Source organism: Rattus norvegicus, chromosome 13, assembly GCF_021556685.1.
Source record: "Rattus norvegicus strain SHRSP/BbbUtx chromosome 13, alternate assembly SHRSP_T2T, whole genome shotgun sequence".
Classification (NCBI taxonomy): Eukaryota; Metazoa; Chordata; class Mammalia; order Rodentia; family Muridae; genus Rattus; species Rattus norvegicus.
In genome coordinates, this window is record NC_141546.1 from 4,751,047 (window position 1) to 4,769,826 (window position 18,780).

At 40.5% G+C, this 18,780-nt stretch overlaps 1 protein-coding gene across 1 annotated transcript; it reads right to left on the reverse strand.

The window, feature by feature from the left end:
• Window positions 1-4,878: 4,878 nt before the first annotated feature.
• LOC148001516 (uncharacterized) lies at window positions 4,879-9,689 on the reverse strand. The gene is made up of 2 exons (XM_087582024.1): window positions 8,257-9,689; window positions 4,879-7,351 (listed from the first exon to the last, which is right to left on the reverse strand). The coding sequence occupies exons 1-2, from the start codon at window positions 8,648-8,650 to the stop codon at window positions 7,344-7,346; spliced, it is 402 nt and encodes a 133-aa protein (XP_087438150.1). The 5' UTR covers window positions 8,651-9,689; the 3' UTR covers window positions 4,879-7,343.
• Between the last annotated feature and the right edge of the window lie 9,091 nt (window positions 9,690-18,780).

The window sequence follows — 18,780 nt, forward strand, 5'->3', positions numbered from 1 at the left end:
ACCTTTACATGAGTTCTGAGGAACTGAACTCAGGTTCACATGGTTGCATGACAATTGCTTTCTCCATGGAGACATTTCTCTAGATCATCAATGCTATCATTCTCTAGCCTGAGAATATTCATTATGAGAATATTTATGTCACATAAATCAGAAAAGTTACAAATCTAGTTTGTCTGTCCTAAAGCCAATTTTTCATTATACTTCCCAATTATATTTCTCTTTATTTGAATTCAAATGATAATTTTGCTAGCTTTAGTAAGGAACTAGAAACACTTCCGTTTCCATGACATGAAGCTTTACAACTTTTCAAGGTGATTATAAACCTTGGAATCTAGATATCACCAAGTATACTGGCTATGTGTTGGTAGCCGCCCATACCGTGCCCAAAGATGGCGCCGATTTCCTGTGAGTGAGTCAACAGGGCATAGCTGTTGTCCGCCCCGAAGGACGCAGTACGCATGAGCCAAGCACGTCACAGCCCGCTCTAGGGGCATGCAAATTGGGCATTGGGGCTTGCACCAATTGGATAGCGACAGGATTCTCCTAAGCATATATAAGCAGTGCCTTTTCCTCCCTCGGGGTTCCCGCCCATCGTTCTTGCTGGAGAGACATTGGGCGTGCGACAAGATGCGCGGGAACAAGATTCTTCTGTGAACAAGCCTTTATTGTACAGCTCTCTTGAACAGAGACAGGGGACTCCGAGGGAGGAAAAGGCACTGTTTATATATGCTTAGGAGACTCCTGTCGCTACCCGATTGGTGCAAGCCCCAATGCCCAATTTGCATGCCCCAAGAGCGGGCTGTGACGTGTTTGGCTCGGGGTGGACAACAGCTGTGCCTAGACTCACTCACAGGAAATCAGCGCCATCTTCGGGCATGGTACGGGCGGCTACCAAGAGCTATGCTGTCTCCGTGTCACCTGATAACAACTGCTCTTCCTACCCCTTGGAGCTAGGTATCCCCCATCTTAAATGAATGCTTTGGGTGAAATTATTATCTAGAAAATTCAGCACTATTAACCATGACATTAACTAAAAATGAACAGATTTTGGAAAGTGCATTCTGAAAACGTTGATAGAAAATCTTAATAGAAAACTCAGTTTGATGTCATGTAAGAAAAAATAAATCCTACTAGAAAAATGTAAGTACACTCCTTTAAAGTATACTCAGTCATCTTCATAGGCTAAAAGAGTAATGGTTATGGTGTCTTATCCATTTAATATGTGTTTAAAATTCAAACTTTACCAGCATTTTATCTGATCTTATGTTAATGCCCTTGAAATTATCCTAATATTTTTACCTCTCATCTCAGTTCATCCACATGCCTCCTCAGAGTTCATTTTGATTGAGAGCATATGTTGCAATTATAATAATGAATCATCCTTCATACTCAAATTCTCATTATCTCAATTTTCATTATTATTACATTCTTAATATCTTTCTCTTTGTTTCTTATCTCAGCTACTGTGTAAAGATGTTGTACATAATGATGAGCAATTTATTCATTCATTTTTACTTTACTACTGATATTAAGCACTTTTCTTCCTATGCTTGAATGGGCAAGGGAACTGGGCCAGGACAAAGATGCAGAGGTGGTAAAGCTTAGCTTTCTTCTGTTTTCCCTTTCCTATACTTCTGCAATGAGCCATAATGAAAACAACTGAGAACTATGAACAGCAGGGTTTCTTGGAATCTGTCAGTTCACAAGCAAACCAGTGTATAAACATACATATTTGCATACATACCTGACTTCCAAAAACATGTACATAAACACACAAACATATATGCATTCACATATACACATGGCCTACACAAACAGGTACACATGCATACACAGAAACAGGCACACACTGACACACACCCAAAACATAGCATATTTTTATATTCATGTGTGAGGGCTGTAGACTCCTTATTAGGACTAATTGAAACAGAAACAAAAATAATATTGCATAATCAAAATGATCCCACCCTTCTCCTTCCCATGTCCATATTTTAAAGGGCAGCCATTGGTAGATTTTGAGATGGGACACTCAGAGATCTTCACTATGGTGAGAGAAGTGGGATGGTAACGTGGGTCCATGTAGCTCCAGTCATGTTAGGGCTTAAATGTGCAGAGCTGGGTCTTGATGCTTTCTTCTTGCTCTTCTGTTAATGTTGACTTTCTGGGATGGCACATTCTGAGGGAAAGCTACATTGGCACTTAGCCCCTAATGTGGTACACAACAGGGTAGTGTCCCCAAATGATGGATGCTCCTGAAGAATGGTTCATAAAATGCCTCTCTGTCCTGATTATGTTTGTAAATTTCATGTTCTAACACATCGTTTGTTTGGTTGCTTGGTGTTTTTGTTTGTTTGTTTTGTTTTTAGTGTAGGTTATTCAGTTATATAAAACATCCAAAACGCAGTTTTCCCTTGCTCTGCACTTCCTAGCTACACCAACCTCTTTCTCTTTTTTCCAGATACATTCCCCTGTCATTTTCTCTTAAAAAAAAAAAAAAAAAAAACGGGTCTCTAGAAAACAACAGTCCTACATGTCTTCTCTGAGGTATAGCCTTTGGTTTAGCAGAGGATGTCTACTTGAGTTGTAAGCTGGAACACAGCCATAAGGCTGCAATGACAGGACTGGGGTTGAGGTTCTGAGCATGCCACAGGAGGAATTATCGTAATTTGGGTGCTGTCCATGTTTGTCTATTTCAGCACTACAGGAAAACCTGAGAATTAGGTCTAGTGTAACAGAGAGTGAGGAAGTTCCACAGGCATCTTTCCTGGTCATGTAGCAAATGCTGCCTATGACTGAGTAGGAGTTTTCCTTCTGAGTTGGAGACTGGGGCACAGCAAAGAATTGTGGAAGGAAGGATACAGGAAGATGATCTGTAAGAAGTGGAGGTGTGTGAAAAATGGATGTGGAAGCTGTAACCAGTGTTCTTTTGCAGTGCTAAGGGTAACACTGTGTACTGAGTCTGATGTAACAGAGAAGAGAAATCTGTGGGCAGCCTACACATAATGCTTATTTAATGTTTTTCTTTTTTTAAAGTGATGATACAGATATACAAACAGGTAAAGATAAAAGGTAGTGTTGAATATATGCTTCAAATGCTCTCATTCTTATTTTTTGACACAATGGATTTCAAATGAATGGGGTACCCATCGATTTGGTTAGATTAGCTGTCTAGTCAATCCCAATGATCTACCTGTCTATGCCTCCTTACCACTGGGATTGCAGGTGTGGGCTGTTTTACCCAACTTTTACATGGTATTGCGATTTAAATTTAGTAACTTAAAACCTTATATGGTAAGTGCTTTATCCCCTTGTCCATTTACATCTAGCAATCACTGTTTTATTTTCTGCAAGTGCTGTAGAAGGAAGGAGTCAACCATGCACAGCACAAAGCTCAGTGACAGATATTCCCAGATTACTATTGCCAGTTGTGTGCTAAACAAGACAACGGTAGAAAACATGCGGGGGGAGGGATGGGAAACATGAATAAAGTAAGGTAAGTAATAAAGGAAATTGGGGGTATCATCTTTTTTCTCTTCTTCCCTATAGTAGCTGGCATTTCATACTAACAAGAAAATGCATAAGTCTGGCTAGATTCTTTGACACAGGGAATCCATATTTCCAGAGCATAAATAAGGAGGCCAGAAGTCTTGTGTATCAATTGATGTTCAATCCAGGCATCCTTGCCCATGTAGTAAGAACTGAGAAGGGTCACAGTGTTTTTCTACTTAATTAACACTTTTGTTTTTTTGGATTAGTTTGCTTTGTTTGTGGTGATGATGGAAATTTATTTCTGATTACACATTTCAGTTCATTATTCAAAGAAAGCTAAACTCCAAGTGAGAACTTATATACAGGAACTGAAGCAAATTTTCTGGAATACTGCCTACTAGCTGCCTTTCTTATACAACTCAGGAAACCTGTCAAGTCCTGAGAGTAGACTGGACCCTCATAAAACCTCAGTGAGAAAACTCCTCAACTGAATTTCCCTCTTGAAAGTTGCTTACATTCCTATGCCTTCAGAACAAATGTTCTTTCCCACCTAGACATTTTCATAAGATCACATGTAATATGGAAATATTCCCACCTTCTTTCAAGTACAGAGATTATTGTTGTGTTTTTCTACATAGAGTTGTAAAAATCATTTCTTCAAGCAATTTATGATACTTTCTATTTTCGAAAAGGTGATATATTTCAACATTTAAGATTTTCTAAATTTTTTATTTTATATGTACCAGTCTTCAGAAATTTCTTTTCTTTTTTGATTTTTGTTTTTTTTTTGTTTGTTTTTTTTGTTTTGCTTTTTTCTGGAATGCCCAAATACACACACACACACACACACACACACACACACACACACACACACACAAAAGGATGTAAGCTTCAAAATCAAAGCATCAATTTTAAAAGCTCACAATAGCTCTGTGTACTTTTAACTTCTGCAGGAATAATAGAAAAAATAGAAAAAAGTAGATCTTCCAGGGCTGGATACTGATGTATCAAGGTACATCAGTAGTGAGAAGCAATCCGCAGATGAAGTCTCTGTGGTCCATGCCTCTAAGGGTACACCTATCATAGCCATGCAGTATTTTTGACCATATCCAGAAAATCACTTGGTTGTCATAAACTTTCCTACATGACTCTCTCATCATAACATCCACATATATAAGGGATCCAAATCCATGATTCTAGGGCATTCATAACATTGTAGACTAATCTATATTACATAATCTTTCAATATTTTTAATCATTTTCTAAAATGGAACACATAGCTATGGTGGTTGTTACATTCTCTTCTCTGTAACTAAATTCATAGAATGTAATTTAAAACAAAGGAGGCAAAGAAGGAACATAGGAAGACAGAAAGGAAGGAAGGGAGAAGAGATTTAGGTAATTTTATTTTTGATCAGTTTTATGATACAATCCATAATGACTTGAGAGGCTTGGCAATGAGATCAGCTTTAGCTACCAGAAAAGTTCAGCATGCCTGCCATGTTTCATCCATATGACCTCAGCACACTTTATAAGATGTATATTCTAGGACATTGTGAAAAAATGCAGACTGCATAAAGAGAGAATCTTCTTTCTTGAGATATCAACATTGATGTACACTTAATTAAATTATAATGCAGTCAGTCTGAGAGCAATGATTAAACACCCATGTTCCAATTTTGGCAATGTGATAGAAAAACACATGACTTTAGAGAATACCACTCCACTCCTAACTCATAATGATTCATTTCCATCTTACCATGAAAATGTGTTTATTACATCCCTCCAAGTCCTATAATCTCAATAGGTCCAAAACTGTTCAAACATTCAAAGTTCAAAGTTTCTCTTGTGATGCAAATGAGTTGCTCAACTATGAGTACCTGTAGTATTCTTCGGTAAGTCCACACTATTCAATGAAATGACTCAGAGTACCTATTCTCTTGCAAAATGGGTGAGTAGGAAAATGCGAAGGAAAGATGAGGCAAGCCATATTGAAATCTAACAAGGCAAAAACCAAATCATACAAGCTATATCTTACATTTCATGTGCTTGATGGGATTTTATATACTCAAAGATCTCAGAGTAGCCAAATACCTCAAGTATTGTTGTCTCTAACATTATACTCTCATTCTTAGATTAATCCCACTCTATGTTTAAAAGTCTGTTCATTAGAAAATATCATTCTGGAAAACCACTCGCCAGAAGCAACTACACGCCTGAGAGTAGAGGTAAGGTCATCTTTTCTCCTCCAAGTGTCCTGCCAGGTGGACTCAGGTCACGCAAAGGCAGAAGTCCTCTGGGACTGGACACTTCCTGTCCCGCGCTACGTCTCGCCAGCAGGAACGACGCGGCACACACAGGATCCTACTGCAGAAAAGCTTTAATGCGTCTTGAGAGGGAGAGCATAAACTTACAATGCGGAGACGCCAAGTGAGGAATAACCGTCCCTTATATAGGAAACTATCCTCGCCTAGGATGTGTCACTCTCTGACTGGTCGCTGCCAATTATGCCAGATGACGTACCAAAACGTACGTGTCCCTTTGAGTAGGGAAGTTACCAGGCGCCTGCGTATGCCCTTTTTACTAGGTGCGTTCTGCCGGATGCCGGTGCCATCTTGTAATGGAGTATGTGAGGACAGCTCCTCACATATGTGAGGACAGCTCCTCGAACAGCTCCTCACATCTCCCCCTTTTCTGTTTTTTTTTTTTTAAGCAAACAGGACACCCAGATATAGGAGGGCGAAGACAGAGGTCATATCCTCGTACAAAGTTGGCGAACCTGTACAAGAGAGATACCCTTAGGCTGTTGTTGGGACCCAGGGCACTCCCGACCCGTCGCACTGTCATTTTTCGAGGGAGGGAAAACTGGGGCAGAAACCCTCACGTAATATGACATGCCTTCCAGGGAGCGTATTTGGTAGAACTTCCCTGTGCGATGCTAAGCTCGTCACCCCTCATGGGCTGCTCAAGCCGGACACTCTAATCCTGTGCAATGAACCGAGGTTGTAGGAGTGCAAGAGCTGTCCAGCCGACGACCTGTTGCTTGAGCATGGTCAACCAGATATCGGCTGACGCTCCTTGTTCAAGGGCTACAAGCGCCTGGGCGATCACTACTTTGTCCTTTCTTGTTTGAGATCTCAATTTGCAAAGCAACCAGAGGAGTAACACTAATCCACAGCAGAGGATAACTCCAAAAAGTCCCACTCCCACCCATTCCTTGAAATAAGAGACTGCTGAGGTGATCATGGTCCCCGGGGCATCAACAGGGATCGGGATAAAGCGAGGCATGCGGGTAACTATTGCAATATTTTATATGAGTAGCTGTCCAGACAGAGGCAGCAGGTTTGATGTTCCACATTCAGGAAAATGACAACCGTCCCTTTTCGCCCTTTCCTCCAAGTAGCATCGCCATGGGCGTAAGATCAGTGCAGCTACCATTAACGCAATGTAAGGCCACCACCATAGAGAACTGTGGCGTTAGCCACAATGTCCTCCTCACCAGTTCCCCATGTGGCTTCCCTTAAACAAGCAGAAGATTGATTACATAACATCATTGGGCCAGGGAGTCAAAAGATGTTTTGTTGAATATGCCAAAACAAAGGCTGCCCTTAAGGGGAATAGTCCTATTTTTCAACCTGTGGATCCTTAGGTAAATAGGCCAACCCTAAATCCCTGTTAGTGGTACATCACCGGCATCGGGAGTGGAAAGGTTGACATTATTCCCCATCGTAGCTCACCCTGCACCGTTGCTGGCATCCATGGAAGAAGAGTGAGGAGGTGCAGGAGTCCCAGTCCCTTCTTGATCACTTGCTGTGATGCTCCGAGTAAGTCGTCCTGGGATCCATGTGGGATTTTCATTGTCCTGTGGAAAAACACAGACAGGTCCACTGGATCTTATTAAAACAGGATCCGGGCCTTTCCATTCATTTGTTAATACATCCTTCCATTTGACTAATTCTTTTGTCCTCTTGGGCTCTGAGCAATGTCGCTCAGCCGCTGTTTGTCCAGCTTCATCAAGATTTAAAAAAATTAAGGTAAAAGGGGCCAGAGCAGTGGCCACTCGGGGTGTTGGGGGGAGTTCTAACATAATTTCCCTTCTTTGTTTTATTAAATATGATTTGAGCGTCTCTTGAGCACGCTCTATGATTCCCTGTCCTTGAGGGTTGTAGGGCAGGCCGGTCAGGTAGGTAATCTGAGCACAAAACTGATGGAATTTTTGAGATGTGTAGGTGGGGCCATTGTCAGTTTTTACACATTTTGGCTTTCCCCAAGCACTCCATGCTTCAAGGCAGTGCTGAATGACATGTGTTGTTTTTTCTCCTGTAAAGTTTCTGAGGTGACATGGAAATTGCCATGAAAGTCTTTAGCGGCCTGTAAAGGAGAGGCCAGGGCCACAGCTATCATTTTTGTGGCTTTGTCAGCCAAATCATTCTCTGAACTCATTGGGCCAGGGAGTCCAGAATGGGCCCGTATATGAGTAATGTATACAGGGAATCTTCTATTTAATAGGATAATTTGGATTTTTCGGAATATATCTGCCACCTTACTAGTGGTTTTAATTATACCGACAGTTTCAACAATACTAACAGCACTAGCTCGGCTCCTCCTCGGAGTCTAAGGTTTTATTTTCAGAGCTTTCAGAACTGTAGAGGTTCAGCGCTTCTAGCTTTTTCACAGGGTGTAGGCTGGCTCCCCCTCCTGGTTTATGTGTAGAGGAGGAAGTGCTGGAATCTGAAAATTTCAACGCTCCCTTGTCTGCGGACTTACCGGGAGGGCCCTTTTTCTTTTTTAGGACGTCTTTTTTCTTGCGCGCGCCCAACCTCTCACAACGTTCGGTTTCTGACAGACTTTCCCGGATTCCCTCGAGAGTGGCCTGTCCTTCTACTACTGCTGCCTTACACGTTTCATCCTTTAAACAATTCTTAACCAGCTTCCATATAGCTTTGGTCCCTAGGCACAGATCCTCTTCCGCAAATTTTCTGTCAATGTCTTTTCCAAGTTTGTTCCATGAGGCAATAGTAAACGAGCCTGAACAGGCAAACCAAGGCGCCACCCTCTCCACCTCCTTCACAAAGTTTTTAAGTGTTCCTCCTCCAATTTTGATGTTCCTCTGCTTTAACACTGTCTCCAAGTCCGTGACCACAGACTGTGAGGATCCCATGATGGGCCAGGAACGCCGGTGGCTTATCTACGTCCGTCTGACAAGGCGTGAGGTGAAATGGTAGAGACGGACACTCTGCTCTCTTATGTACGGGAGTCTTACACGCGGCTCCCCGGACGGTGCGGCTTATCTACATTGGCCTTATTGCATCCTTGTTCCTCAACAGTCAAAATCGAAGGTAAAAGGGAGCTGCGCGAAGCTCACTTATATACGAGAGACTGAGACGTGCCTTCAGCTGCTGTGATCGTCCTTTTAACAGCGAAAACGGTGAAAACAGAACATAAAGAGTAGGGTGGCTCCCAGTACAAATACTATAGCCTCAACAAATCCTTCCCAAGGCGGTGACAACCCCAGACCAAAGTCCAAGAGAGGGCTGCCTCTCCATAGTATCTACCTGCAGTTCTGAATCCTCCTTTTTGCCAAGGGATCTCCGAAGGTGCTGACGATGGCGAGGTCTTTCCCAGGTTTTTGGCACCAGATGTCCCACGCTACGTCTCGCCAGCAGGAACGACGCGGCACACACAGGATCCTACTGCAGAAAAGCTTTAATGCGTCTTGAGAGGGAGAGCATAAACTTACAATGCGGAGACGCCAAGTAAGGAATAACCGTCCCTTATATAGGAAACTATCCTCGCCTAGGATGTGTCACTCTCTGACTGGTCGCTGCCAATTATGCCAGATGACGTACCAAAACGTACGTGTCCCTTTGAGTAGGGAAGTTACCAGGCGCCTGCATATTGCCCTTTTTACTAGGTGCGTTCTGCCGGATGCCGGTGCCATCTTGTAATGGAGTATGTGAGGACAGCTCCTCACATCTGTGAGGACAGCTCCTCGTACAGCTCCTCACAACTTCCAGTTTCTGGCTGTGGCCTGACTTCGCTGATTCGAGCCAATAGCTCCCTTCTCCCAAATCCTGTGGGAGAGAGACATGATCACCCAGAAGTGTGAGCAAACGTGAGGCTGCAGAACAGGAGAGTCTGTCACTTCTGCCCACTGTTTCCTGTAGGGAGCGGCGCAGCAAAACACAGATGGCAGCGACAGCCAGCCCCGTCTGAATGTAAATAACTTACCACGCATGTGCAGGCTTGTCCCTTCGTCAGGACAGCTGTATGATCTGGCGCCCTCTTGTGGTAAAAAAATAGTACTGCGCATGCGCGGGTTTTGTGCCTGGTGTCAGTTGGCCGGCAATATGCTAATGAGGGGGGCGGTACCATGCTGGTGGGGTGATTCATTCTCCAACAATCCCTGTAGGACAAGTAGTGGGGTGAGAGTGGGGTGACCCGTGTCCCACCAATCTCTGAGGGATTATTAGCATACTGTTGTGTATATAAGGCGAGCGAATTTGCTGCTCGTGGTCCCCATGTCAAAAATGAAGGTGTCCTGCAGTAAAGGCTGTTGAGAAGAATCCAACCGTGTTGCGTCTTCCTTGCCGGCTGAGGTGGGCGTGATAGTTGCCCACATCCCTGGCCCTAGAAGAAAATGCCTAGTGTCACTGGACACAAGAATATAAGAGCAGTCAGCTGCTGAAGCCCTGTTGTACAGATCTGCTCCCAGATCTGAACTGAACCGGTCAAATAGCTCCCTGCACTCAAATCATATGGGGACACTCAGAGGGGTAGACTCCCCTGAGAACAGAGAGGAGACTACTCTCTGCTCACATTCCTGACTCAAGAAAAAAACGCTTAGTGCCTTTGTGGACCCTGTGCACAGGGACTTAGGAGCAATAGGGGCAGGAACCTTCAGTTGCTGCCCTCAGAGAGAGCTGAAAGGCAGCTGCCAGGAGTGACTATATGTCTGAGAGCAGAACACTCTGTTCCCATAACTGGCTGAAAGAAAACAGGAAAACAGGTCAACAGGAATGCTGACACACAGGCTTTTATGAACGTCAAGCTACTATTAGAAACAGCAAGAACAGCTAACACCAGAGACAACCTGATGGCAAGAGGCAAGGGCAGGAACCCAAGTAACAGAAACTAAGATTACTTGGCATCCACAGAGCCCAGTTCTCACAATAAAGCAAGCACTGAATATCTAAACACACCAGAAAAGCAAAACCCAGATTTAAAATCACATTTTATGATGATGATGATGATGATGATGATGATGATGATGATGATGGAGGACTTTACAAAGGTCATAAATAACTCCCTTAAGGAATTACAGGAGAACACAAGGAAACAAGCAGAAGTCCTTAAAGAGAAAATACAAAAATCCCTTAAAGAACTATGAGAAAAAACAACTTACAGGAGAAGGGATTGAACAAAACCATCAGCTAGTTAAAAATAGAAATAGAAACAATAAAGAAAGCCCAACAGGATAGACCCTGGAAATAGAAAACTTAGGGAAGAGATCAGGAGTCATAGATGTGAGTACTAACAAAATAAAAGAAATAGAGGAGAGAGTCTCAGGAGCAGAAAATACCATAGAAAACATTGACACAACTGTCAAAGATAATGGAAAAATGGAAAAAGCTCCTAGCCCAAAACATACAGGAAATCCATGACACAAGGAGAAGATCAACCTAAGGATAATAGGTATAGAAGAGACTAAAGACTCCCAACCTAAAGGGCCACTAAATATCTTCAACAAAATCATAGAAGAAAAATTCCCTAAAGAAAGAGATGCCCATAAACATACAAGATACCTACAGAACTCCAAATAGATTGGACCAGAAAAGAAATTCCTCCCATCACATATAGTCAAAACACTAAAAGCAAAAAACAAAGAAAGAATATTAAAAACAATAAGGGAAATAAGTCAAGTAACATATAAAGGCAGACCTATAAGAATTACACCAGAGATCTCACCAGAGATTATGAAAGCCAGAAGATCCTGGACAGATGTCATACAGACCCTAAGAGAGCACAAATGCCAGCCCAGGCTATTAAACCCACCAAAACTATCACTTAATATTGAAAGAGAAAACAAGATATTCCAGGACAAAACCAAATCTACACAGTATCTTTCTTCAAGTCCAGCCATACAAGGATAATAAATGCCAAAGCCCAACACAAGGAGGTAAACAAAACCCTAAAAAAAACAAGAAATTAATTTCCTTGCAACAAAACCAAAAGAAGGGAAGCACACAAACATAATCCCACCTCCAAATACAAAAATAACAAGAAGCAGCAATCACTTTTCCTTAATATTTCTCAGTATCAATGTACTCAATTCCTCAATGAAAAGACATAGACAAACAGATTGGTTACATAAAGAGGACCCAGCGTTTTGTTGCCTACAGGAAACACACCTCAGTGACAAAAGAGAACTACCTCAGACTAAAAGGCTGGAAAACCACTTTCTAATCAGATGGTCTGAAGAAAGAAGCTGGAGTAACCATTCTAATATGGAATAAAATTGACTTTCAACCAAAAGTCATTTAAAAAGATAAGGAAGGACATTTCATATTCATCAAAAGAAAAATCCACCAAGAACTCTCAATCCTAATTATCTATGCTCCATTTGCAAGGGCACCTACATTCACAAAAGAAACCTTACTAAAACTCAAAGCACAAATTGCACCTCACACAATAATTGTAGGAAATTTCAACACCCAACACTTGTCAATCGACAGACCGTGGAAACAGAAATTAAACAGAGACATAGAGAGACTAACAGAAGTTATGAACCAAAGGTACTTAACAGATATTTATAGAACATTCCATCCTAAAACAAAATGATATACATTCTTCCTAACAATTAATGGTACCTTCTCAAAAATTGATAGTATATCTGATGAAAAAACAGGTCTCAACAGATACAGAAAGATAGACCTAATCCCATGCATGCTATCAGACCACCACAGAGTAAAGCTGGATTACAATAAAAATAAGGAAAGATTGCTCACATATACATGGAAGTTGAACAATGCTCTACTCAATGATAAGTTGGTCAAGGAAGAAATAAAGAAAAAAAAATTAAAGACTTCTTAAAATTTAATGAAAATGAAGGTATATCATACCCAAACTTATGGGACACAATAAATGCTGTACTAAGAGGAAAACTCTAAGCTTTCAGAGCCTGCAGAAAGAAAGAGGAGAAAGCAAATATCAGCAGGTTGACAGCACACCTAAAAATTCTAGAACAAATATAATTAATAGAGTAGAAGGCAGGAAATAATCAAACTCAAGGGGGATAACAACCAAGTTAACACAAAACAGACTATACAAAGAAACAACAGAACCAAGAGATGGTTCTTTGAGAAAATCAACAAGATAAATAAACCCTTAGCCAGACTAGCCAGAAGACACAGAGAGTGTGTCCAAATTAACAAAATGAAAAATGAAAAGAGAGACATAACAATAGAATCTGAGGAAAGTTTTTTTAAAAATCATCAGAAACTCCTTCAAAAACCTATATTCAACAAAACTTGAAAATCTGGAGGAAATGGACAATTTTTGAGACATATACCAGGTATCAAAGTTAAATCATGAACATATAAACCATTTAAACAACCCCATAACCACTAAAGAAACAGAAGCAGTCATTAAAAGCCTCCCAAACAAAAAGAGCCCAGAACCAGATAGACTTAGTGCAGAATTCTCTCAGAACTTAATAGAAGAGCTCATACCAATACTGGCCAAATTATTCCACGAAATAGAAACAGACGGAGCACTGCCAAAATCCTTTTATGAAGCCACAATTACTGGTATATGTAAACCACACAAAGACCCAACAAAGAAAGAGAACTTCAGACCAATTTCCCTTATGTATACAGACTCAAAAATACACAATAGTATCCTTGCAAACCAAATCCAAGAACATATCAAAATGATCACCCATCATGATCAAGAAGGCTTCATCCCAGGTATGCAGAGATGGCTCAATATACGGAAAACCATCACCGTAATCTACTGTAAGCAAACTCAAAGATTAAAAATCACATGATCATTTCATTAGATGCTGAGGAAGCATTTCAACAAATTCAACACACCTTCACGATAAAAGTCCTGGAAAGATCAGGAATTCAAGGCCCATATCTGAACATAGTAAAAGAAATACACAGGAAACCAGTAGATAACATCAAAGAAAATGGAGAGAAACTTGAAGCAATCACACTAAAATCAGGCACTAGCAAGGCTGCCCACTATCTCTCTACTTATTCAATATTGTACTCCAAGTCCTAGCCAGAGCAATCAGATAACAAAAGGAAGTCAAAGTGATTCAAATTGGAAGGGGAGAAATAAAAATATCCAGATGTTTGCAGATGATATGATAATATACTAAAATAACTCCAAAAGTTACACCAGAGAACTATTTAACCTGATAAGCAAGTTCAGCAACAACCTAAAGAAATATTCAACATCCTTAGTAATCAGGATAATGCAAATCAAACGACCCGAGATTCCACCTCACACCAGTCAGAATGGTTATAGATAAAAAACTCAGGGGACAGCAGATGCTAGCAAGGATGTGGAGAAAGAGGACCACTCCTTTATTGTTGGTGGGATTGCAAACTGGTACAACCTTGCTGGAAATCAGTCTGGAGGTTCCTCAGAAAATTGGACATTGGACAACCTAAGGACCCAGCTATGCCTCTCCTGGGCATATACCCAGAAGATGCTCCAACATACAGGAAATACACATGCACCACTATGTTCCCAGCAACCTTATTTATAATAGCCTGAAGCTGGGATGGACCGGGATGCCCTCCTACAGAGGAATGGATACAGTATATGTGGTACATCTACACAATGGAGTGCTACTCAGCTCTCAGACACAATGACTTAATGAAATTCATAGGGAAATTTATGGAACTGGAAAATAACATCCTGAGTGAGGTATCTCAATCACAGAAAAACAAACATGGTATGCACTAATTGATAACTGGATATTAGACCAAATGCTCAAATTACCCAAGATTTACAGACCACATGAACCTCAAGAATGATGACCAAAATGTGGATATTTTACTCCTTCTTTAAAGGGGTAACAAAAATATACATAGGAGTTTCTAAGGAGTCAAGTTTGGAGCAGAGACTGAAGGATCGGACATTCAGAGCCTGCCCCACATTTGGCAAATACGTACACAGACACCAAAACTAGATAAGATCAATGAAGCTAAGAAGTGCAGGCTGACAGAAATAGGATATAGATCTCTCCTGAGAGACTCAGCCAGGACATGTCAAATACAGAAGTATATTCCAGCAGCAAACCACTGAACTGAGAATGGGACCCTCGTTGGAGCAATTAGAGAAAGGTCTGAAGGAACTGAATGAGCATGTGACCCCATACAAACAACAATGTCAACCAACCAGAGCTTCTAGGGACTAAACTACTACATAAAGACAATACATGCAAAGACCCATGGCTCCAACTTCATATGTAGCAGTGAATAGTCTTGTTGGGGCACCAGTGAAAGGGGAAGGGCTTGGTTCTGCCAAGGATGGACCCCCAGTGTAGGGGATTGTTATGGGGAGCATTAATGGGGGGTGGATGGGGAAGGGAACACCCATATAGAGGGGAGAGGATGGGATATGGGGCTGATGGACAGGAAACCAGGAAAGGGAGTAACATTTGAAATGTAAATAAGAAATACCCAATTTAATAAAAACGGGAAAAAAAAAAAGAAAGTATCATGTGAGTGAGATAACCGAATCATGGAAAAAACACATGACATGAACTCACTAATAATTGGATATTAGTCAAAAATCTTGAATTACCCAAGATATAATCCACAGACAACAAAAAGCTCAAGAAGAAGGATGATCAAAGTGTGGATGCTTCACTCTTTCTTAAAAGGGAGAACAAACATATTCATAGGTGAGCATATAGAGGTAAAGTTTGGAGCAGAAAGTGAAGGAATGGCCATTCAGAGCCTGCCCCACATGGGTATACAGCTCATATATATTATACAGTCACTAAAAGTAGATAAAATTGATGAAGCTATGCTGACAAGAAGTAGATAAAATTGATGAAGCTATGCTGACAAGAAGTAGATAAAATTGATGTAGCTATGCTGACAAGAAGCTATGCTGACAAGTGCATACTGACAAAAGTCGGATATAGCTGTCTCCTGAGAGGCACAACCAGATCATGTTAAGTACAGAGGTAAATGCTAGCAGCAAACCATTGAACTGAGAACAGGATCTCCATTTGAGGAATTAGAGATAGGATTGAAAGAGCTGACGGGGCTTACAATCACATGAGAACAATAATGCCAACCAATCGGAGCTCCCAGGGACTAAACTACTATCCAAAAACTATGCATGGACTTCCTCATGGCTCCAGCTGCATATGTAGCAGAGGATGGCCTTGTTGGGAACTGATGGAAAGAGAAACCCTTGGTCCTACCAAGGCTGGACTTCCCCACCCCCAGTGTAGGGGAATGTAAGTGGGTGGGAAGGGTGCTTCGTTGGGGAGGGGAACACCCTTATTGAAGAAGGGAAGGTGAATAAGATAGGAGTCTTATATTCGGGAAACTGCAAAAGGCAATAATATTTGAAATGTAAAAAAAAAAATGTATCCAATTAAAAAACAGTCTGTTCATTGGTACCTTTAGGCTCATCACATCTATCACTCCTGTATCTCCATTTCAACTTCAACTTAACCTCCCTTGTTTACAGAATAGATTCTAAATGCTTTCTTGTAAAATATGTTTTTTGCCATCCTTTCTCTGGCCAGAATGATTTTCTGGAAGGTTGTAAAATGCTGAATCACCTCCTTTCTTTTATATGTTTCCTATCATCAAAACTAGTACCAAATAGATAATAGTGGTAAATCCTGCTGCACGTTTGAAAGGTTCTTTAACTTTCCTTGGACAACTAACACAGCAACTCACAAGTGCCATCTTGTTTGACAGGAAAAATAGTTTGACGACTTTTGAATCTCTTTAGAATTATTCTAAGTTTGGAAACTCTTTCTAATGCCTTGTTAAAAGATGGTACCTTCAATTATTCCATCTACAGAATCTTATCCATATAGGGTACTTGGCTGACTCTCTCTTTGCAGAACATGAGGTTACTCCCTTTTTGGTATTACTCTAAAAATTACAGTTCTTATCGCTGAAGCCAACTTATCTGCATTTTGCAAAATTGTAAGCTCTATTCTTCACCCCACAGAAATTTTCCACCTTTCTTTTTCAGAGTTAGCAAACTCAACAGCAGTGAGCAATATCATTCACATGACTTGAATATTATCATTTTTGGAGGTTTTTTTTTTTTTCTGAAAACACAAATTGGTCCATTATTTGTGAATACAGACTCACTCAGATTTTCAGGTATAATCAAATTAGTCTCTTTATATTGCATAACAGCCTACTTTCCAATAGAGTACTTATCCTGATCTGAAGCCTGATGAGCTGGGTGTCTATTGTATCCATTTCCCTTGGAATGTGGCTTTTCGAGATTCTAACCTAAGTGGCCCATTGACTTATATTGCCAATATTCTATGAGTTCTCCATACCAAAGTTCCAAGCACTTCGTCATTTATCCTGCAAATTCTTTCAAAGCTGTTAAAACCTGGTATGATCAATTTGTCACAAAAACATTGGTGTCAGTTTTTAGTTTCTGTTTCAAATTATTGATGTGACAAAATACATGATAAAAGCAACTGAATGAAAGAAAGGTAGTTCATGTTGTTTCACACTTTGCTGGTATAGCTCATGAGGAAGGCATGGCACAGGTCTCACTACAGTACAGAAAAAGTATATAAGAGCTAGAAATATTGTTTCTCTAGTCTAGAAGGAAACAGAGTTTTAAACCAAAGCATAGTTGGCTTCATTCTTAATCAATAAGAAGACCCTGGAAATGAAAGAGTGCATATTTCTCAGGAATTAACAATTTTTAGAAATATCCACACAAAGAGGTATGTTTTCATGGTGACTTGTCTTGTCCAGTTGTTCTGCACTGCAGGACAGTCAACCAGGGTGCAGAGGGTACCTGGAAGAGAATGGGGGACAAGAGACACTAAGAAGGATGCCACAACAAGAGTCTGATCAAGAAAACAATTTTATTTTTTCCCAAGGCTGAATTTATACCATAACAGGAGTAACAGAGAGAGGGGGGAAGTGGGATACTTTTACACAGGCCAAGGACACAGTACTCATGTGGTCAGCTGATGTCAAAAGGATGTTGGTTTTTCAAAAAGGTTACAACTTTGTCATATCATTAGTCTGCAGGATGTTGGTTTCTCAGAAATGTTGCATGTTTGTCTTATCACTGTGCATTCTGAAGTTAGATGTATTTCTCAGCAAGGTCACAACTTTGTCATATCATTAGTAAGCAGGATGTTGGTTTCTCAGAAAAGTCACAGGTTTGTCATATCACTTGTCATCCTGACCACAAGCTTTGTATTAGTCTTCTGCAGCTGGCTGGGGATTTTCCATGAATCCAGTCACACTTAACTCTAACTATATTATTAACATCCATAATGGAGAGTTTTAAGGGCATTGCTCCCAAGTGTAATTCTAAATTGGATGATGTAATGACAATAAATTTCATTGTTTTTTTTTGAATTTATATCACAACTACAATGATTATAAACTTGTAGTACAAAGATGAGACCTAAGGCAAAAATATATACATCAATTTAAATTAAGATGTGCATACAAACAATCAAGTGATTTTCAGAAAGTTCACAAAAGCAATTAAGGAAAAATGCAGAAGTCTTCTAACAAATGAGGCTCTTCCCTTCGACATACAGTGTAATGAAGCTGACTGCACACTGCCACCTCACCGAGACCTCAATCCAAACTTGGCCATAAGAATTGTTCTGTTTGCCTTTTCTTCCAAGAATACTGTGAGAAAAGAAGACAATCTATACAGTGGGGGAACACATTTCAAAACTATGTGTCTGGCAAGGAATTGACATCAATAATATTAAAAGAATTCTTAAATGACATGATAAATGGTAAATAACTGAATGTAAAATGTGAAGTGATTTTACAACTAACCTCAATGACAAAGAAACAGAAGTAGGAAATACACATATGAAAAAATGTGCAACAATATACCCACTGTGAGATAGAAGCCAGAGTCTGTAGTTGTTTTGTGAATGATAGAGCTAAAAAGTCAGGTGGTAAAGAAAATGTTCAAGAACATTTTGAGAAATTGATAATACAGATTTCAGGAGAATGCAGAGTCTTTATAGTTTACGAATGAGTTCTTAAAATTAAGTTTCCAAACCAATCA